The sequence below is a fragment of the Lonchura striata genome, chromosome 9, assembly GCF_046129695.1.
Source record: "Lonchura striata isolate bLonStr1 chromosome 9, bLonStr1.mat, whole genome shotgun sequence".
Lineage (NCBI taxonomy): Eukaryota > Metazoa > Chordata > Aves > Passeriformes > Estrildidae > Lonchura > Lonchura striata.
In genome coordinates, this window is record NC_134611.1 from 23,280,474 (window position 1) to 23,304,167 (window position 23,694).

The 23,694-nt window shown below is 37.4% G+C and overlaps 1 protein-coding gene across 1 annotated transcript in view; it reads right to left on the minus strand.

Annotated features, from left to right (window-relative positions):
* Window positions 1-6,040, minus strand: part of OLFM3 (olfactomedin 3) — a 49,984-nt gene extending 43,944 nt beyond the window's left edge. Inside the window, exon 1 of the mRNA XM_021543292.3 lies at window positions 5,804-6,040. Within this exon, the coding sequence (XP_021398967.1) occupies window positions 5,804-5,872 (69 nt within the window). The 5' untranslated portion in view covers window positions 5,873-6,040. The remainder of the gene's footprint in view (window positions 1-5,803) is intronic.
* Between the last annotated feature and the right edge of the window lie 17,654 nt (window positions 6,041-23,694).

Below are 23,694 nucleotides of genomic sequence, written 5' to 3' on the forward strand. Positions count from 1 at the left end.
CATTGGTACAGTTACTTCTCAATGCCAACTGCTTGTATCACCGAAATTTCATGCTCTGTTTCCTTCCCCAAGCAGGCACACCTTTTGTGGTATATTCAGTTAATTGGTATGAATCAGTCCTATTGTCAGAAAAAGTAGTTATTAGGAAATCATCTTTAGAAGCTGGCCAGTAAAGATGAAGACTAGAGATCATCTAGTTTAAAACATGTGTCTAACTACACAAACAGTACTAACATTTTAAATCTATTTATTTAAATTTATTTCCCTATTTCTTAAAAAATGTGTTAGTCCTATTCCAAACAGAATGGAATGGAGATAAACTAGTCTATACAGGGGGCCTTGTCATTTTGCATTTTGGTGTCTCTTTAAGACAGAAATATGAATCTTTCAATTCCAAATAAAACCAAGTCTAGACTTTAAAGCCCCTTAAAGTCAGGAATTAAAACAAAGACAATAAAAATAGTAATGTTTTTGAAATAGTTTCAAGTGCTCCACCAAATAATGCTGCTTGACAGTAGGTTAATTTTCTTGGAGTCACTAAGGAAAAAAATGGAAGCTGCAGTCCATGCTTATAGTAAAGTGTCACTGAATCTTGGAAGTAATGCTGTGACATAAGAGGTCATGTCTCAGATAAATTTCAAAGTACTTTGAAGAATAATATGTATTGCTACTGTATTTCTGGTTTTGTACATGTACTTGAACCACATATCTTGGTTTAAAAACATGCGACTAATACATCTGTTTTGGAATTATGAGTAAATCCAAGAAGTCCTGAAATTCTGAAAGTAAGGTTACTTTTTCACTCTTTCTGAATTCTCACTCATGAAAAGAATTCTGTACTCAAACTCAGGCACACAGTCCTTGCTTCCTCTAGGTTTGGTCCTAGACAAGAAATCTACTGCCTTGTGGAGTGAAGCAGTAGGACAGATTGCTGTTCTTGTTGAAGATGGTCCTTGAGAGGACTTGTCCTACATTCCTGCTGCAATGACTTACGGAATGCTTTTGAATTTTCCCTGGCTTTCAGTTGAGATTTACTAAAAATGCCTAAGTGATGCCCTGAACCCTTTCTGTCAAACTGCAGTTTTGAAAAAGGGGATTTCAGTGCCTAAAATAGACTGGGGCCTCTCTGAAGACTCCCTGTTCATTTCTTAATAGGTCCCTTATGAATTTCACATATTTGAACTTGCAATTTTAACACAACTGTGTTAAATCTGCAGCCAACTAGAAACACCATTTTTAGAGCTGATGTTGTTTTAATAGCTTCAATACTGCATTTCTTGTTCCTGATGGTTGCCTTCTCTGCTTCAGCTTTTTCCTCTTTGTAGACTTAGTGAATTGATTCTGTTTCACTGGCTCATGACTTGGCTAAACATAGAAGAAAGGTGGAAGCCTGGTTACCTGAAGGCAATATGCCTCTACTGGAAAAATAATTGTTTCCTGTGAGGATATATTTGTCTGTGTTTTTGTATACATATACAACTATTTTTGAGATTTTGTAAAACATATATAATTGGTTTTGAGTGCATTCAAATGAATAAAAGTCATTATAGCCATGAGCAACAGAGGAATAGGTTTTTAACCAGAGGGGAAAAGGAAAGACCTTTTCCCATCAACAGTTTTAAAAAGCCCTTAAAGACCACATGATATCTGATAGCAACAGAGGAGTTAGCACTTATGCAGATGTCAGATGTCACTCTTGTGTGTTTTTGCACATTCTTTTCCAATATCTTAATATATGTTACTTAAAATGATGAAGTGAATACCTGTCTGGAATGACACCTGGGAGAGAGCCCAGGGCATATTGATAGCAGTAGGATGTTCTTCAATGGCTATCTAGCCAGGTTCCTCAGAAATGGGAGAGCTGCCACCAAGTGAGACTTGACCACCGTCAGCAATTAATGATTTAGAGCATTCTTAAACCTTGGAGGTTAAATAAATATGAATGATTTTCATACTGACTAACTACTAATACTGTAGGATAAAAAGTAAATCAATTTCACATAGGTAAGAAGATTTAATTTAGAGTGTATTGTACTCCTATGAGTCATATTTTCAGTAAAATAGTTCATTGTGGTAACACTTCGCTGTACATAGTATTTTCATAAATTCTTGCAATAGGGATAAATTAATTTGTATTGCTAACCAGCAAAAAAGCAGTTCATTCTTCCTACTTGAAATCCAGGAAAAAAATAAAGATTTTAGTGGCTGTTTGTATAGTCTGATTATGTGTGAAAACATAGGTTTTTAAAATCTAGAAACAGCCATTCCAAAGATGCAAAGTTTAAGCATTCTAAAACAAATAACTGATTTCAAACTAGCTTTTTTTTAAATGTTAATATTCCCAACCATCCTATTACCCCATGCAATGAATATGAATCACAGTTCCTTTCTGTAATTGTCTTTAATAATACTATTTCTGTCTGGGATTGTACTTGGCAGTCATTTTCTGAAATATTTTTTCGCAAAATTCAAACAATGGAAAATAAATAGATGTAGGATATAAAGCCAATATAAAATTTAAAGACTTAAAGGTCATTAACTGCACTGAAACATGAAGATATTTATCAGATATATTTAGATTTATAAAATTAAACTTACAAAATGCCATCTAGACTTCAAAAATGCTGAGCTTGATTTCTATGTGGAGCAGCTTTATCACACTACAAAATGCTTACTTGGTTATACCACTGTGATTATCAAATGATGGTAAGCAAAGCAACCCTTATAGAAGAAGTCCACTTTACATACTATGAAGGTCATACAGAAAACTCCAGGTGGTGAAAAGCAGCACAGAGATGCCATCTAGCAGTAACTCTTAGAAATTTTCTAGTGTCCTATGGATACTTCCTTCTTTCAAGACACTGCATTTATGAGTAGGAGAAAGGAAGATTTTTCTATCCAAATCCTTTCCCTATAGCTGGCTTTCTGCTGAATGTCTAGCCACCCTGTTGGGATTAAATCTTTAATGAAATATATTATGATGGATAATTAAAAAAAAAATTCCTATGTAAATAGAGGGAAAAAATAAAGCAACAAATATAACATTTAGTATCTTAAACTGAAATTCAGTAATTAGCACTGTGTTAAAATTTATCATTAGTGATCTGCCTTTCAGTTGTTAAAGAAGAATTTCTAAAGGTGATCAATATTTTATATCAAATTTAGGAGAAAGAATTCAAGAGCATGGACAATAATTACTATGGTTGAAATAAAATCTTAATGTTTCAGAGACTGGGAAATAAATGATATATAAATTTTTGTTACATATGTTACCATAAGATGGCGATACTTAAACACTTTACTATCAGTAAATAACTGAGTAAGTTGAGCACAACATCTCTGTCATAACAAGAGTTTCTGAAGACAGCAGTGTTGGCTCAGTGATAGCCTGGTACTAAATGAAAGATTATTTTACTCCCCAAGGCATTATCTTGAAACAGTTGTTCAATAAAATAAATTATTAACTGAAAATTATGTAGGACGTAACTAGAAATGTATTGTGTGTACCAGAAATATCTATTGTCATTCATCTCAGTAAGTTAAGTCGGTTGTGAGTGTCAAGGGCATGTAGAAAGTTGCCTTTCCAGGCATGAGCATACTGTACAATTCTTCCTGGAAAAGAAAGAATTTACCATTCCCTTGTTTCCTACAATTAGGTTTATACCGTAGATTTGCTTCCCAAACTGCAGGGCAGAAAATTATTATTCTACTTCAATTTAGCATAAAGCAAGATAAATAATTGAGCACTAGTTTAATTCCTGGAGTGTTCTCAGAACTTGTACTTTTCTGCTAGCAAAATATGTTTAAAATTTTTTCATACATAATTTTCCACAGAAATATGAAATATATTGTTCATAGTCAACAAAAATTAGTGTCCGCATGTGACACCTTTTTATGTTTGATGTGGTGTAGGATCCACTTGATCTCACTTTTTTAATTTAAGAAAACCCAATTAGCTCTGATAAAAAACAGACTTCCAATTTTAAGGACTTTTGAGCTTTTTTATTCCTGACCCTTGACAAAGTCAAAAGAGCCTGGAAAGAACATCTGAATCTCTGAAAATGTCACACAGAGTGATGAATAAAAGGCCATTTTCATGCCCTTTGCACAGCATGGCATAGCAAAAAGGGCTAGAAGCACAGTTTCCAAAGTTCATTTGTGACATTTCATTCCAGTGCCTCATCCTGTTTTTCAGTGCTGGGTGGTGACAGCGACAGAAAATGGAACATTTTTTCCCAGTGTTATTTTGGGGTCTGAACTAAAAAGAATTATTCTGCCAGGTCTGTTTGCTTCATTAGTGGTTTTACTGTTCTGTGGACATAGAAGGATATAAATTTGCCTTTTCCTGCTTCTATGCAGTGTCTTTAGTAGATCTTGCTAAGTGTAACAGAAGACAGAAAAATAAAGAAAATGAGTGTGTGGAAACCTCTAGTTATAATGAGACCATGTGCTGGCTGTTCACACAGATATGAAACTCCCATGTGTGCATTGCCTGATGAGTCTCCTTACAGGCACAGCAATACCTGATTTCCAAATAGCTCTTTTTTAATAGAACTGATGTAACTAATTTCTTAGTTAATATTATTAATCCTCCATGACCTCCTGCTTTTTTCAGTTGTCACTGTATCTTACTGATTGAAAAGCAGTCAGAATACTGCAGCTGTAAATCAGATTTCCACTGAATTGCTTTTTAGGTTCTGTTTTTTGTTTTTAAAGAGAGCATCCCATCCATACTGTTGAACATTCAGTACGTATTTGTATATGTACAGATTGATATCTTTATTTTAAATGGAAAGCCTGCCAGAAGAGCTGAGCACTGCCTCACACTGTTGGCTGGTACCTAACTGGTATCTTTAATATGACATTCACTGCCATGCAATGTAAATTTTGGCAACATGGCACAGAGTGCTGCTGGCAATGGACTGCAATACTATAGCAATGTTTTCTCTTGTCACGTTTTTATAATGCTCACAGTTACAAGACTGTATGCCACAAAAAAACCCGACAAATGAGATAAGTTCTACATCTATAAAATACAGCACTACAGACATCTGCAGACCTGGTGGCTTTCAGTCATTACTGCTTGTAAGTGGTAGCGCGCAATTCTGGTTTTCTAAACGACTTAATCTGAAATCTCCTTCACCAGCCAGGCTTCACGACTAAAGCCTATTGTTTACTTTCATCGTTATTTCAATTTCAGCTGCGATCTCTTGGTGACTTGAACACGTTTGTAAATAACAGAACTGCAGCAGCCCGGAGCGTGGCTATAGTGCTAAATTCAGTGTCTTCACGTGACGCCTCCAGTTTCACTCGAAACAAATGTATTTCAGTCGGAGGCTGCCGATCCCTGCTTCCAGCGCCTCGCTGCTTCCCCAGAACTGGTGCAGCGCTGTAAACGCCTCCTTGCCCGGAGCGCGATGGATTGCCGCTGGTTTGCGCTGGACAGCGACCGGCCTTGGACAGCTACCGGGCACGGCAGCCCCGTCCCTGCGCGGCGGACGCGGCTCCGCTCCCGCCGCCGGGGGCTGCGGCCGGGGCTGCCCGCCCTGCCCTGCCCTGCCCTGCCGCGGGCCCCGCCGCATGGCGCCCGCACCCCGCTGACGGCGGGCACCGCACCCCCGCCCGGCCGGGAACCGGGGCCAGCCGCTCCCGACGCCAGCTCTCCTCTCCCTCCTGGCCGCTCGGGCAGCCAAGGACACGCACCCGCCTCTCCCCGGAGCCATCCGAAGCATCGCCCGCTACCGCATACGCCGTGTGCGGGCGGGCTCCGCCGCTGCGAACTTGCCGCCCGGCCGGCTCCTACCTTGGAGGGATCGAGGCCGGCCAGCAAGGACAGCAGCAGGAGGTTGAGGATGCTGGCGGGCGCCCGCATCCTGATGCCGGGGCTGCCTCTCCGCGCCGCTCCTCTCGGTCATTCACTCCGCTCCCGCCGCAGCGACCGCGCCGGCAGCCGCGCTCTCTGCCCGCCCGCCGCAGCCCGAGTGGAGGCGGCAGCGGCAGCCGCCCGGGGGACGCTCATTCCGTGGGCAGCCTCGGCGCGGGGAGGGCGGGCGAGGACGGCGCTGCCCGAGCCGGCGGAGCGGCTCCACGGCCCCGTCCCACCCCGCCCCTCCCCTCCCCCCGGCCAGCCCACCACAAAAGTTCGGGCCCGGGAGGCGGCGGAGCCAGCGCGGCTGGACGGGCGCGGGCGGCGGATGTGACATCAGCGCTGGCGGGAGGGCGCGGGGGCTCCGGGCAGCGGCCGCGCTGAGGGGAGGCGTGGCCGGGCCGCGGCGGGCGCCGTGCCCCCGTGAGGGCGGCCCCGCCGGGCCCGCACCCGCCTCGCTGTATCGGCCCCGGCCGTGGCCGGCAGAAGCCCGCTCCTCTTTGGGGCGCGGCTGTAGGCGGCGAGGAGCCGCTGTCCCGAAAAGAGCGCCTGGCACCATGGCGAGGGTGGGTTGATGTGGGGAGCTGCGGGAACAGGCTTTTCCTCAGGGGAGTCCCCTTCACATCTCCATCTAGAAAGTTAAGTTAGGGCTTGACTGAGCTGTGGTGAGGGTAAAGCCATCTGTGCTTTCCAGCTGGTCCAGGGGCAGCAAAGGACCATCGCGTCTCCTTGGCTCGGCCTGTGAGCTGAGGTGGAAAGCCTGGCAGGTGGAGGTCACTTGCTGAGAGGAAACCTCGAAAGCTTGCCCAAGGGCAATGGGAACTTCCTTTTCCCCACATCAGCCAGCATCTTTGCAGTCAGGACAGCCCTATTTGCCACCAGGGCTCTGCCTTGGCTGCTGTCCGCCTGTGCCGGTCAGTTTTACAGCACAGGCAGCCATGGGATTTGGCTTCCTCAGGCCTGTGCGTTCAGCACAGCTGAGCCTGGCCCTAGTGTAAACAACAGCACTATCCCTTAACATGGGCGAAGCATCCTAATGGTTCAATTATTTTACCTTATAATACTCAGTCTCAAGACCTATAGTCAGGGTAATCTTATTTATGACACAGTCAAGATTATTATAAATGTGGTTTTCAGCTTTGTGTGGTAAAAATCTATTTTAGCTTTACAGTTGGCAGTTTTTTGGTCTTGACTAGATTGTCTGGGGGTTTCATTGTGTGCTTTTTATTATCTAATACAGAAAGGCCAGCACTGTTGTGCCTCTTTTTTTAGGTGCTGTATAATCTTAACTAAGGGAAAAGTGGGCTAAAAATATCCTTAAAAAAGCAGAACTTGAGTGTTAAAATACCAAACTTCAGACAAAACAAAACCCCAGGTTTGGGAGGGTGTTAGGGTAAGTGTGAACAGAACATGATTTTCTAACTGTCTTCAGATGTACAAGATTTGGTGTTGTTTGCCTTGAGGAGCTAAGACCACTGCTGAAAGACAAGCAGAGCTTTGTGTTTACAAGCTATCTGAAAAGATTGCATATCCTTGGCATAGTGTTCCCAGATCAAAAGTGCTGACTTTTCCTGTGATTTCCAGTGTATTATTACATTTTTTAATTCCTTCTAGGCTTATAATAACTAGATTTTGTTTTGTGAGTGAATTTAAATTTATGTTTTATGCTAAGATATCTTACACATCCCCTTTTCATCAGCAGTATCTTTTACAGAGATACAGTCTTTCATTTCCTTGGAAGGTAGGTCTACAAATTACGTTTCCTTATGGTGTGGAAAGGAGATTATGAATGAGCTTTCATTGGCATTTCGGGGTCAACAATGGAAAGAGACACCCCTCTGATACAGCTGCCTTTGAATTACCTTCTACAAGGAAAATACAAAAGGTATGGAAAGGAGATTAGGTATTTTTTCTTAACTCTCTTGTAGAAAGTATGTAAAATCCCTATTTTTTTTAAAGGGCATTAAAAAATACAAAAGGGGACAGCCACATATATTCCTATGAATTCAATATAAAGTAATGGTACCAATGCACTGAAAACCTCCGGTTGGCCAAAGGACAAAATGAATGGTGCTTTCAGCAGAAACAATTTAATACGAAAAAAGAACATAGATTCAAAGCCACAAAGGCAAGATTGAAGGTATTTAAATCTTTTCTAGGGCACCTCAGTGACTAGTTCTCTAATTTTCCCTAGCTTTACTTTCCCCATGCTTTTCTTCCCTTCTTTGTTTCTCAGTTTATCATAAAGTTGGCAAAGCATATGAACCATTAAATTAATCTTAGAATGCAAATTTATTAAGGAGCTTAAGTGATGCAGTATGTTTTTCCACTTTCTGATGCTGCTTGGAATATCTGTCTTTGAAATTCAGTAAAATATTGAAGAGTTAAGTTAAAAAATAAAATCAGTGGTTTTCCTAAAAACATAAGCCTTCACAACTCCTGAACTTCTCAGATACTTTTATGTGTTACAAACTAATAAATTGTTTGATGTATGAAAGGGTACCAAAACATGTTTTAAAAAGATGGCATAAAATGACCCAATTATTTTCTGCTTGATTTTAATAATCCATTCAGAAGAAAGTAAAAATATGCAATATTATTGTTCCACCCTCTAACAACCTGACAAGTAATTTTTTTTGATAGAAAAGAGTATCTGAAGACTGGTGAGAATCATTAGCAATCAGTACCTGAAATAATTCTATTTGTTAAAGTTTACCTGAAAAACTAAACAAAATTCAAGTTCTCATGAGAAGTTTTTATTTCTGCCCTATGCCCTGAAGCAGCAATACCTGATCAAAATAATCTTTATTACTCAGAGTTGTTTTAGGAACTTTTCTGTGAACATTACCTTTCTTTGCATACCTCTGTAAGAATGCACTGAAAGTAGTAAAAATCCAAGTTTCTGCAGAAGTGTAGTGCTGTTATTTCCCGCTGAGCTCGTGCTGATGCCAGGGTGAGGTGTGCTGTGATGTGAGTCAGCTTCAATGTTCTGCCTCCCTCAACAAACATGAAACACCTGACAGATGGACAGAAATATTTAGGTACTGGGTGCTGTGGACAGGTTTAACAGAGAACCAGTGAGTCAGGCACCTCTTTAACTCTTTGTTTAAAGCTAATCTGCATCTAGAATTTACTTTTGTTAAAGTTTAAGTTTGACCTTAAATTTTGTTGGAGAAGAAATGACCTTAGTAAAATATTCCTACGTATTAACAGTTCCTGTGAAATACAAGAAAGACTTAACTCTGTGGAAGTTTTAATTGTGTATATAACTAAGATCAATACTTTTAAACATTTCTGTGATTTAGCTTGCTTTATTTTTCTTTCAGATACCACACTTACTTCATTAATGCATCAAAAATAAATCATCTTTCTGGCCTTTGAGGGAGTTAACGTAATCTTTAGAGTGCAATATAGGTATAGGATATTCAGATTTAAAGTTCAGTTATATTTGAATCACCATGAATAGAAATGAAAAAATGTAATTAAAGATTTCATCAGTGTGAAATGTAGGAAGGGCATTCTTTGTAAAAGTCACAGCATCTATAAAGAATGCATCTCTACCAAAAAAGCTTTTCCTAGAAGGTTACAGATCTCTGCTCACGAGTGTTCTGGCATTTTCCCCTTCCAGCATGGACAAGGACTTTACTACAAATCCCATCAGAGTAGCCTTTATTGGATTGTTGGTTATACACGACTTCTATAATTTTCAATATTGTAAAATTGAAGGATTAAGATTCTCTTCTACAAGATCACAAAGAAGTATTATCCCATGAATAAGTGAAACTTGGAGAATTAAGATTAAAATACTTTTTATTTTAGAATACAGTGCAGATAGAAAAATCTAGAAGTTGTTTGATAGAATTTGGTTTGTCCGACTCAATATGAGTAGGAATAATATGATTTTTATATGCTATAATACTCACTTGGCAATATTTAAAATTAACTATTATCTCTAAAAATACATACATTTTAGCCTGTCAAGTCACAGTTAAAGTTGGGCTAAGTAGCTGATTATGTCTCCCTCTCAGTCTCAGGAATCTGTAGAATGTTTAATATTAAATACCTCTTCTAATATATGTATTTTTAATGTACTTTGTAAATGCAACTGCAGAAGTAACAAAGAGAAGAATCCTGTATGATGGCACATGTATGAATTAATTTTAGTATTCTAAATATTTATATGCAGGCAAAACTAGTTCGTGTCTCATAGCATTTATAGGGATGTTTATTGACCAAAGTGTCATAGTAGAGAGGCTGCTTGCAATATTCTGGTGTAGCAACATGAAATTTGTGGGAAATGAAAGACCAGAGTATCCACAACTATTGATCATTGTGGAGTTCTTGGGACTCTTAATCTTGCAGGACTGAGTCTCAAAGTAATAAAATAATAAAGATTCACTACTAAAAGTTCAGTTGCAATACCAGTCTTTGTTATAATCACTTAAGGGTGCATTAAGTATTAAGGAAAGGGTTAAGTCAGGATTAAAAATTATGGTGCAAACATTCTGATGAACTTTGTGTTCTGTTTTATTTTAAGGTTTTGAATTGACCATCATACCTCTAGTGTCTCTTTCTTGGGTGCAGAAATTTCTGCTGGAATGGAGAAAGAAACGTTTGTGTAAGAACCTGTCACAAAGACAAATGGCTTAAGAGGTGGGTGTTTTCTGTAATACAGTAGTTTATTGCTTTGATTTTTTAGTAAGTTTCAGTTTTAAAAGAACCTACCAGTGTGTTAGGCTACAATATTACAATACTCATTATTCTGTCCCATATAGCCAAGGGCTTGTTATAGCTGATGACATAAACTCAGGCACTGTTAGGGTATATTTTTTGTAAGCTGTAACATATTTGATATTTTAGTTCCAAGTAGATGTTAGAATATAATTAATTTGAAAAAAGATGGTAATTTTTCAAGGTGATGCTTACTGGAATCTCCCAGGTGCTTCTTTCGGCTTAGATTTTGAATACTGGTGTGGGCGCAGTGGAAGGAGCCTGTCAGTGTGCTCTCTGAGATCAGTTTAAGTAGATAGACAGCTTTTCAGGAGGTAAACATTAGGAAGAGAAATTAGAAAGGTGGCTCCATCCAGGTCTCAAAGCAGTGCAGTGATGAAGAGTTGTGCTGGCTGGGCTGAACAGCTCAGCTACTTCTGCATTCCACAATGTTCAGCTGCATTCTCAAGCTCAGTGCTTGAGAGTTGGCTCTGACATAGTTTTGATTTTCCTCCTACCCTGCTGCTCAGCAGATAGAATGACAGGTAGAATGATTCCATTCATTCCAGTTCCACTCATAACCCTGGCTATGGTACTTGGTCAAATTAAATAGGATCTCTTCTTTAGAGAAAAGAAGTTTATAAAGATTTTATTAAATTTTCTGTAAGATGTCAGCTCATTTGTAAATCGTAGAGGGAATAACTGGATTAAATAATCTATAAAAAATAATTATAATAAAGCTGTGCTTTGGGGCAAAATATCATGTTTCTCCCTCAAACTGTGTTTACCATTCCAGTAATTTTGTTATCTTTTATAAAACTACCCCTAATTTATAACTACTGTGTCTAAGAAGCAAATAATATCTACAATATTTAATATTCAGAAAGCATAAAAGCTATAAATACCTTGCATTTTAAGGCACAAAGAAACTATTTTTCACTATTAAGGCAAGCAGCGGAACAGGTTGCCCAGCAAGGCCATACCATCTGCATCCTTGGAGGTTTCCTATACCAGATTGAATAAAACTTTGGGTAACTTTGAAGTCTGACTTAACAGCTGACCCTACTTTGAGCAGCAGTTTGAGCTGGAGACCTCCTGAGGTCTCCTTCAGCCTGAATGATCCTGTAACAATGTGAATGGTGGTGATCTGCACAACTGGCTTGTCTCTTCTGCTGGGAGCAGGACTTGGAGCCAGCCACTTTAGCTTACTCCTCAGTATATCTGAGAAATTGTAGGTGCTGCATTTCCCACCAGTATGGATTCTTTGACCGGTATGATGTATATTATATTATATATAATATATGTATATCTATTTTTATATTGCTATGTAGATCAGTTTGACTTTAATTCCAGGAGCAGTACTGTACAAGTTGAAAATGTGTGTGTTTTTTGGAACACTTCTGCTTTTTTTAAGAAGGTAGCTGTAGTCTTTGTATGAATGGTGTCAAACTCTCTCGTAATTAACTGTTTTTAAAAATTGTTTCTCTGTGCTGGCCCCTGACCATTGCTATATAGGAACTTCAGTTTACACATTAATACCAATTTTTTTGTCCCAAGCTAGAGAACAGCATTTTAAATCAGAGTACTACTGAAGGTGGACAATAAGGTATGTAAATTGTGAAATTCCTTTCTCACATCTGCACTGCTTGAGGGTTCATTTAAATCTAATGATATTCTTGAAAATAACCTAGATTTAGCTGTTAAGCAGCGGACTCAACCCCAAAGTTTAAATGCATTTGCTGAGATAGTCTCCTTTTTAGTTTTAAACCTATGGGTGAAAAAAAGCCCATAAGACATTACCAATTCTTTTACAGAACATGAGCAGTCATTATTTGACTTGGGAATGAGGAGTTTGGTAACATACTTCTTGGAAAGCAGCACAGCTTTTCTTTCAGAGAGAGTAGTACAAATCCCGTGTTGTCAAATTCAGCAGATGGCAGCATGCATGTTAACTGGCTGGGTATCTGCTCAAATCTTTTAGCTGCCATACCATATTGATGAGCAAGGTAATTAATTTGTGATTGTCTTTAAGGTCAATCACAGTGGAAGCTTTCAGTGTGTTAATATGAAATATGATATTTACCCTAAGGGTGCACTGTCACAGCAGGTAGAAATTAATTGTGGGATTAGATAATTTTCTTCCCAGAATACAACCATGTTGAAAAAAAGAAAATGTATAAAACTAGTAGAGTACAATTCAGAAGCCCAGTGTTTCAGACATTAAAACACAAATATGACATTTCCACAAGTACATATCTGAGTGGCACTGGACTGGGGCCTGGGATAAGGCCATGAAATGTCATGCAAAAAGGAAGGAAAAAAAATATTAAAAAAAGGGGCATGACCAAGCAAATGTTTTTCTGTGCTTATTTAATGGCAATACTCACGTTATTTAAATTTGGCTGATTCTGTTTTATAATAGCAGATCAGGTGTGGTGTAAATGACATCTTATCAAACTCTGAATATAAATAATGAAGGTGTATGATAACTATGTAAAACAAATTGCCATATTAGGTAGGAAAAAAACCCTTGGCTTTTCCAATCTGCATGGTGTTTTTAATTGTGGTCTTATCAGACTTGCAGAAACAGGAATAATGGGATACTGAAGACAAAAATGTAAAATGCTGCTGAATTTTGTCTAGGGCTCTTAAGGGGAACTCTTCCATGTGAAAAATGCTACAGACTTTGACTATTGCTGAATGTTGCAAATACTCCTTTTTAGCTGTTCAAGAAACATTTATTCTGTTTGGGTGTTTGTATAAATTGAATTTTAAGGCCTGCTGATGGTATTTGTGTAGCTATGATGAGAAATCAGTATCTCACTATTTTCCATCTACTTAAGAAAGGTTAGTGAAATAATGAAATCATCTAACATAAAGAGATCATTGTATTTTGACGCAAAAAAATCAGTCACACAGACTACTATTAATTTATGAGTGCATATTGCTGGTTTGTACCAAGTCTTGCATATCTTACAACAAAACAACTTACAACTAAAATTTTTTCAGAAAACTGTGAAAATTTCCCTATGAGTATGTATTTTTTTATCTAGTTACAGATAATTTGTATAAGGGGAACATGCTTTTTTTGCTCACTGATGTAATGAAAAAATCATTCATTGCAATTTAAGTTCTCTCTGAAGCAGAGTAAGCTCCTGATCCTGAAGAGATTTATATGCATAGTTATGATCATAGATAAAGCTGGTAAGAACATCAGTTATTGAAGTTAATAAGAATGTTGCCTGTCTGTATTTCTGTTACTGTGAAGTGGTTGCATTTATTACAGTTCAGATGAAATATGTTTGTAGATCTTTGTACAAATAGGATCTTCATTTAACTAGGGTTGGTTGTTTGTTTTTTTTTTTCCCTCCCCAACTCTTAGAACTAAGTTCTAAACTAACCATTTTTGGTTGCAGATTTTTATGTTAATTTTGGATGCAGAATTCTGAAGCTTTTTTGATGCTTTAATAAAATTTTATATGGAGATACAGGGTTGTACATAACCTTCAGATAGGTTTCCAGTCAAACCGTAAAGAAATCACATTGTGTTTCCATCCTGTGTTTCATATTACAGAGGCTCCCCTTCTACACCCAGCCTTAAAAAATTTAAGTCCTGTAATATAGGACATAATGGGTTCATTTCTCAACTAATTGATTTTTGTACTTAATATGGAGTGTGAGTCAGCTGGATCTTCTGTAGAAGTCTAAAACAAGCTATTATAATATATTTAGCAGGATTTAGGGAACACAATACATAAATCAGTGTTCCTGTCTTTGTTCAAGTGTATTAATTTCTCAACTGATTAAAGAGGACTGGAAAGAAAGAAAACCTTTATTCACATAATAACATCTATTTTTCTTTGGTTTGCTTTTAAAGGCAAATATTTGCTTTCTTGTTTCATCTTGTTCCAAAATAAATGCCTATATAAAACCACAGCTCAGAACATTAATGTAGCATTGAAAGAATGAGATGAAGAAAGAAAAATAATTACCTCTAGTCTAGGAGGTCTTTAAAATTTTTTTACAAACGGGCTATGAACATTAGTTTTGATTAATTCATTCAGCCAAGAAAGCCAACAGTTTTGACCACTGTAAGCTTTCAGTTTGATTCCTTTATAGCTGTCACTCTGCTGTGCTGAGATGCCTGCAATCAAGTTAGAGGTTATTGGCACTGTCTAGGCCACTAGTGAATACATGTATATCCATTGCAGTGAAAATTCTGTTTGCCTTGTAGAAATGGTCAAAACTGCCCAAATTACTGTAGTTGGTATGTAGACTTTCATACTTTAATGCAGTTAAGCATAGTATGAAAAAGAAGGAAAATTTCTGAGTGGGCAGATCTGCAAGGTGAACCAGGAAGAGGAGGTAACAGCTTGTAAATTTTAATGACTTCTAAATTTCTGTTTGAATTAGTTATTTGGAAAGTTGCTGAAGCCCTTACTGCCTTAATAAAATATTTTGTATGGGCATCTGTTGGTTTAATTAAATAACAGGATACTAGAAATCACAAAGAAGGCACACAGTGGCTGCAGACAAACTTCTGACAGAGGCTGAGACCTCACCATCAAATCCCTTCATCTTTTAGTTGAGAAGATACTTTTTCCTTCTGCCAAGGTGCAGGATTTCTTTGCTAAGGTATGAGGCTTAAGTTCAAAGGCACATTAAATAAATGAAGGTAATTGCCCGGAAGAGGAAAATAATGTGATGCTTTTTGGAGGACTGTTTAAACAGTAACAGGCTGGCAAGGCATGAACTATGTTAGAAAGTGTTTGGGTTGACTAGCTCAGAGTATTTTTGATCCTGTTTCCTACAGGAGAAAAAAAAACCAAACTCTTTGTTTCCTCCATTCTTCATCTTCCCTTTATATTTTTGAAATGAAATGTTGGCTAATTTAATTCAAATTTAAAAGAGGGGTAGATGTGTCAAGGAAATTAGTTTAATATTAGAATTTGGGGTAAAAGTATTAGTGGTGGTTCAGAGAAGAGACCTATACGAGCACTGCTTGCAGAGAGCACTTACATTTTACTGTTCTATTTGCTAGCAAGGTTATCAGCATATCCTTACTTCTGAACCAGTCATGGGCCAAAGGAATCTCTTATGCATTTGATATTGAGAAGTCCTTGAACAAAACAAGCACATTTTGATTGAGAAGTATTCCTAATAATTTATTATGAATCTCCTGTTGGAGTCAATGACATTGGTTTGGTAATTTCTTGTTAAATAATCCAGTTTCTATGTACAAATGCTTAGAAAAATAATATCTGGATTGTATCAGTTTTCAGAATGATCAGTACCTGTCTGTAAATTATATGGGTTTGTGACAAAATTAAATGGTATTATCTTCTAGACCTGTAACTGCCACTCCTATTCAAACATTTTTGAATTATGTTTTAGAGGAGTACTATTACCTTTCTAAGAGCAGGCTCTCTTGGCTGGCATGAGGCCATTGTTACTGACATTTCCTTACTTGTTAGATTTTGTAGGAATGTGGTTAGCCATGTTCTAAAATGTAATTTCCCACTTAGTTGCCTTCACCTAAATGAAATTAAAAGCATTCTGCATATTTTGATTGTTCAAAACCACAGAACTAGAGGATTTTGATTTTATTATTAATTTCAAATTGAGAAAATGTCTTGCCTAACTAGATTTAGCATATTAATTTTATGAATTATATTGATATCAATCTAAGTATTAAAACCTACCTTTTTCAATCAAAGCTCTATAGAAATCTGGCTAAAAGGTTTTAGTGGTCTCACTTTTTCCTAAGTATTAAATGATGGCTTTTAGAAACATGCTAAGGATTTTAAAGCAGCTGTGGGACTGACTGAAACTAGATCAAAGGAGGATCAAAGGAATTTATAAAAAACAAAACCAGATACAAACAGTAGGTGCTTTCTCAAGAAGCTTTGCATAACACAGATTTGTAAAGATGGCACAGCTCTCCAGGCTAGTAGAGGAAGATACTAGAAGTACTTGCATAAAATTCTGCTATTTGTATTTCAGAACTTCACCTAGTCTTCAGGTGTGTTGGTTGAAAAGTTGCATATGAAGCTGTTTATATTAATTAATTTTTATATGTATAGAACTTATGTTCACAGAGGGAAGAGTAACTGAAATAGTAGTCCAGGGTTTTGTAAACAGTTTTCATTATTTGTGAGGAAAAATGGTGGGTTTTGGTAACTGAGAGGGTACGAAGTAGAAGGAAATCTTTTTGATTAGTCTTGATATTTTCTGGCCTCATTAGTTACAAATTTTTAAAAAAAAGTTTGGAGTCATATCCTAGACAATGTTTATGTAGTGCAGATATTTATTATATACATAGCAGTAGAAGGGAAATGAAGGTAACAGAAGGGGAAGGGCTGTGAACAGAGGTAAAGAAAAAGGGAAAGGACTGAAACAAAAAATAATCAGTGACAAAGCAGAAACTGAAACAAATAAAAAAAATTATCTAATTTTTTCTTAATGTCTGACTACCTACTTAGGTTAAAAAGCCCCAAACTTAAGCACATATAAAAACACATTTAACTGAATTTGTCTTATTTTGAGTTATGTTACAAAGTTTGAGTATCTAATTAAAATTGAAAATGCAAAAAAATTCCCAGGTAATCATATTTGTAATGTTTGTAATCAACTCTCAGCAAAGATTTGTGATACAACCCTGTGTCATAGATGTACTTCTTTTTATAGATATGGCATTCCATACTTAGAGGGGGGAGTTGAATTGAAATTGTGGAACCTTTTGAAATTTATTCATCATTAATTTGCAATATGCCATTCCCAAGATTCTAGATTTCCTTGGATGATGACCTTTAAGTCACTGTCAGTCAGTGTAAATGACATATGTAACATGCATACATTGCTAAGAAAGCTGTTTCTGTTGGGTAGCAGAGAGCCTTGGAAATGTTTTAATGTCACTTAACTTTCAGGCAGAAGAAAGCAGCCCCTTAGGATATGGTTGTTACAGTGTTTTGGTTTCTTTTCCTTCCCCCTTGTATAAGGTACAGTGACCTTAAAATGTAGTTTAGTTGCTGAGATGATGAAGTGTTCCTTATACTGGAAAATATTTGTGTTGATGTTTTTGTGGTCCCTTTTATATCTCAACATCTGAGTCACAGTCAGAATTGAAGGAAAACTGTCCTCTCTCAAAAGCTGTTTGAGAAAAGCTCTTGAAGAATGCACACCTGCTGCCTTGCTATCACAAAGTAGTGTCAGGAAATATGTGTGAGCTAAACCTCAGTTAGGTGTAGCAAGAATGAGTACAGCTAGCTGGAATTTACACGTCTACTTGGACAATGCAAAGTTTACTCAGTTCTTTTTTCCTGTGGTGCTGAACTCAGTGATTTTATATTCTATTTTTAATCATGTTTATAAAAACTAGTGCAGTGTTGTCTTCTGGTTTCTCTAGCTCAGACCAGGAGCAATCAAGCAAATACTGGAAACACTGAGACTAAGTCTAACTGTTGCTGCAAGTTAAAAACAGTGGAGTGTGCAGATCCCGGTGTAATTTTATTTCTTCTGTAAGTTTCAGAGGTGTAATTGGTGGAAGAATGTTAATTTTCTATAAGCCCCATGATAAGTTATCCATGTTGTGCCCAGTCACAATTTATATGTGGGTGAGATCAGGCAAAATTTAGTTGATGTAGCAGGTGTGCTCTATGGAGTATTTTTCTGATTTTATATGTTGTTGGTGGTATGGTACTCCTTCATATTACAGTGGTCTAGATCATTGCAAATTAAATGAGAGATTACATAAAAGCTCCTTGTTTGTGTTTGCTCTACTCTTTAAGTGTGGCATATGGTCTTGTACAGACTAGGAGTTAATTTCATGCCAGATTAAATACTTGAAATGTCAACAGCACATGAAAACTAAGCAAGTAGAAGCATCACAAGAAAAAATGGAAAGCACTAAAGGTATCCATAAGTGTAAGCATATAGCATTAGGGTTTTTATGTTAACAAACATGTCAAAACCATACAATTTTTCACTCTTATAAAAATGTAGTAGCCCCAGGGCATTAGCTCATTAATCACTTGCAACTCTGAAGAAGTTCATATTTCTTACCTGTTGCAACTGCTTTGTGTATGAATCACTAAAGGAATGGGCTAATATGGGATCTGCTAAGGCCTGTGAATTCCTGTGGGGGAAAATGGGTGAGGAGAAGTAGTGACAGAATTTAATGTCATTTGGTTGTACTAGACCCAAGTGTTTAGACTCTGTGCATTCTTGTTGGAGGAAGCCGAGGGTGCTTTGGAAGATGACTCCTCTTGCTTGGGAGCCAGTCTGAGGAGCTCCCACAGTTTCAGACATTTAGTGTGTGGTTGTATGAAGAGTTATGTGTGTGGTTGTATAAATGACATTGATGTGAGGAGGAGATAAAGGAAGGTTTTCAGTGAGTGGACATGATTTGGTAGTGTGGGACATCAGAATAGCACTGGAGAGTGCAGTAAGTTTCTGCACACGAAATGGAGTGTGTACAAATCCTATGCACTTTCTGGCTTGAGCTCTGTCCCCACACTAAGGGTACATCTTCCACCCTTCCTCCTTTGGATTTAGTATGTGTCTGAGTTTTTTGTCAGCTTCAAGTCTCTCTGAGGCGTTTGTCTCTCTGGGGAATGGGAAGCTTTTCCTCTCATCTTAGTGCGGGTTGGAAACTTCACAGCAACCAAAGCACTTCTGTGTGTCTTGTCTATTGAGAAGATAGTTCAGAATGCCACGGGTTCATCAGGCAATGGATTGCTGGCACAGTTTGGTCAGAAGGGAGCTGGAACTTTAACCCACTAGAACACAATGGCAATCAAGAAGATGCTGAGGAGGGTTAGAACACTGAGGGAGGAATTGAGTAAAAAGCTTCAAGAGAAGGCTTTGCAGTTTCAACAGCAGTAGAGGTACTGATGACAATTCCCTCATCAAGATAAACAATCACGTAATATACAGTGATTTGTGCTGTTTGAAGCAGTACTGAACTAGTGTTTTTGCTTGGATAAATCATCTCTCTTGCATGATGTCTTTCTTTCCTGATTTCTGGTTAACAACTCCAACTACAGTTTCAGTAGTGTTCATTGAAGACTGAAATTGTTGAGCTGTGAAAATCATAATGGAATTCATTTTGATATTTGAAGTTTGGAGGAAGAAATCTGAAGCTCCATCAAACGTTTCAGATGCAGAAGTACCACAGCCAAGATATTTACCAAGAGGTGATAGAAACTGTGGCTTCATAATTTAACAAAAGCACAGTTTTATCATTATTGTTGCTTATATGTGGGTGTGAATATATATGAAAATGGGAGTTCAGGAACACTTGGGAAGTTATTTCCCCTAAACCTTAAAATTGCAAGCAACTATTTAGCCTTTATTAACTTAGACACTACCACGTCCACTCTAAGTGGACGTGGTAGTGTGTAAGTTAATTCATAGACTTTCAATTCTGAAGACATGTGCTGAAGACACATGGTTGAGTTCACAAGTAGAACGTATTGGATAAACTAGAACTTTGTCCACATTCAGTCACTGAGCTGAGGCATCCAGGATTTGGCATTGTATATGACAGTATCTTATCAACCTTCTAGTGCTCCACTATGCTTATTAGCTTTTCAAGACTATGCAAAAAATTGTCACCTAAGTTGTAATTAGTCTTTCTGATGCTTAATGGATCAAACATTTCCACCATTTCTCCTAAGTATGTGCAGTACACTAAATCTCAGTCTTACAGCTAAGAAAAAGTGACAACAGTGATTTAAAAACTGAAAGCATTGACGTGTAAATCTAGTGAGAAATGTTTTATTACATGGAAAAAATTCTGAAACCCAGTTAAAAATTAAAGCAGAAAAACACTAAAATGGGATATAAAAATGTTTCCTGTCTGAAAACAGCAAAGTGGCTGTCAATCAGTATATTTTCTCAATAATTTCATTATTGATTGTTTAATTTCATTTGTATGTGTAAAATTTCATAGAAAATTCTTACAAATTGATTCAGAATCATGACTTCATTATTTGGATGAACATGAAAGCGCTTACCTAGTATTCTCATCAGTTTGACAGTAATCCTTCAGAAGTACAAGCAGACTAAGAATCCTGGTCAATGTCTGATTACTGTGCACTCAAAATTATTGCAAGGGTTTGGAGAGAGTGGGAAAGAAAATGATTGTTCTGTGAAAGCAATAAGCTGAATATGAGATATGAGATTTTGTGTTTATTGGTGGCTCATCTTAACAGCTCCATAACCACAAAGGAATTAGCTTTTTTTTAAGGCACTGTAGAGAAAGTACCATCTGAACAGGGCTTATTGTTTCCTATCCTTCATGAAAAGATGTGGCTTTTAATGAAATATGCATAAAAGTCATTTTAGATCTGTGACCTACATAATCACACTCATCCTGAGAGGCCAGGGTAGAAATTTTTTCTATTCAGAATAATTAAACTCCTCCTTTGTATTATTCCTTATTAATTCAATATTCTTCTAAAAAAAAACAAAGCTCCCACAACAGTTTTAGTAATCAGCTTTTCAGATTTATGAGCTATTTTTATGCTAGTATTGTTCTGTGAGACAAGGCTCCTTGATCAATTGCTAGGTAACTGTTTCAGTCTTTTCCCAACACCCTGGTAATCCAGCACATTAAATTATTTTTAATTGAGTAACTTCATTATTCAAAAAATCCCCTTTGTCATGATTCTGTAAACATTAACAGTATCTTATACAAACAATTATCTAAGTGTAGTCACGTTGCTTCCTTCATCCCCATATCTCTCTTGTGCAGAATAATAAAAGTTCCCAAGCAAAGAAAGAACATACTGGAAAAATTAAAAGAAGCTTATTGTCATTAAAATTATTCCCCAAAGTACAAGACCAGTCTGAATCTGAGGTCCAGCTATAAGACAGCTTTAAGAAAAATTTGGAGAGGCACTTTGAGTATACTTTTATGTATAAAAAACCAGTTGTTCTGCTTGTCTGCAAGGAAATGTTCTATCTCAAGCCTTCATAAGTACACATACATTTGAATGTAAAAATTAAGACTAAGCAGAAGTGATTCAGGTAGTGTATTTTCAGGTTGAAATAAAGAAGAGATTACAGGGACAGTTTGCTTTAAAGAATTATGTTTTATGTTACCCAAAATGATGGAATAATTGAAATTAATGTTCATGCATTCTTTGCTGCATAGTTACAGGGTGCCAGCTGCCTCCTTTTCAGCAGAAGAGTGTTTTTTTGCATTCAAGTGTTCTTCCTGAAATACTTTATTATTCCAGCAGCAGTCACAACAATGCCTCTCCTAAAAAACCCAAAAGGATATGAAGGGTGTCTGAAAGGATCAAGAGGGACTGAGGGGGAAGATGGTGTAGCTGCCTTTTCTACAGCATCTTCTTTGTTCTCATAATGACTCAGAAATGCTTGACATTCATGATGGAAGAAGAAATATTGCTATCTATAGTGAAAACTTTATATTTTATGATTTCTTGTAAGAATCCTTCACATAATAGTATTCTTATTTTTACCAAGGGTGTGAAAAAGATATTTACATCATCTGACATATATATTCAGATTATGTTCCCTTAATCAAAATTTAAGCCTCCAATATGTTGCAGCAGATTAAACAATGTAGCTATAGAAGATTCCTGCACTGCCATTACAATTGATTTTTAGCTGTACTTGCTGCTGAGGGTCAGTCATTATTAATTCTGTTAATTTTTCACCTAACAGCAGCTCACATAGTAGACCTCATAGCACTGCTTTCTGTTCATGACCCATGCTTAAGGCAATGAAGACAGAAGGCGTTTCTAGAAAGAGAAACCTGCACAGGACTTCAGTGAATTTCATGTAACATCACTTTAAGGAATCTGGATTCTTTAAATCATCTGCATGGATGATTTAGAGCCTCTATAGTGATTAATCAGAAGTTGATGAGTATTAAAGGCACTTAAAAGTATTGTGGAAATCAGCATGAGGAATAACAGTCTGTGCTGATGTGATTGTTTTTGTATAGTCCTTTGTGGGAGCCTTTTTAGATTGGATAGAAATATATGTGAATTTTGGAGGCTGGACTGCTAAACCATGTACCTTAAGTGTGTAAAATTAGTGCAATTGTCTTCCCATCCATTGACCAAATACACCATTACATGATTAGATACCATATTAATTAATGTCTATTTCTGCTAGTAGTGTTAAGTATACTTTTACTTTTCATTGATGAATTTTCTTGAGAAAATACATCTGGTTTAGAATCCAAGTAATTCCTATTTAGAGGCTTGATCTCTGGTCAAATATTCTGTTGTTTTGAATTGATCTTTCTAGGGAAATTCAGTTCCTAATAAATGGTTGCTAAACTGAATGCAGTAAGGTTTTTAATTAATGAAGTGTGTTGTTTTGTGTAGGTTTTTATCATTTTGTATTTAGTTTTTTTAGTTTAAATCTTGAAGCTTTTATCCTGAAGAGCCATGCTGATGGTCTCTAGCTAAACTCTCTGTCTAATGTCTGCATATACATATTACGGTGTTGCAAGTGCTTTTTTTGTTTGTTGATTAGAATGACTACCTGAAGGCTGCTGAGGAGCAAAGAGCAGCATGCACATTGATTTCAGTAGATATGAGCAAGTGCTGCAACCCACGTACTCTACAAATACTACATTGCAAGATCTGAGTGCAGTAGAGTTCTTAAGTTTGGTTGCCATGGGGTAATTCAAGTTCAAACCCACCATTCATGACAACTGCTGATCTGACCCAGATTAATACTGTGCCACTGGTACTACTGCTACTACTAATACTACTATAATCTGTTCCTCCTGCTATTGACTGCTGATCATGCAGTCATTTCTAAAATTGCACCTGCTAACAGAACTCACCGTGCTTCCATTTACATCTGTCATTGGCATTCTTATGCAATGTGTGGTAGAGCCTTTAAGACTTCTTTAATGCTTTGCTAATTTAGTCTTTAATAGAAAAAGTGAATGTGATATCAATATATGTATGCCTGTTGAGCTTTTTTTCCTTCTCAATTCTGCCTTTGTGCAGGCTTGTACCACTTTCTTCATAAACTATGCTTGCATAGAGTTACTTGTAGAGGATGATGATGGTAGAAAATTTCTCCTGTTGAAATTGTCTTAATATCTTTATGTGAGAAATATGGTT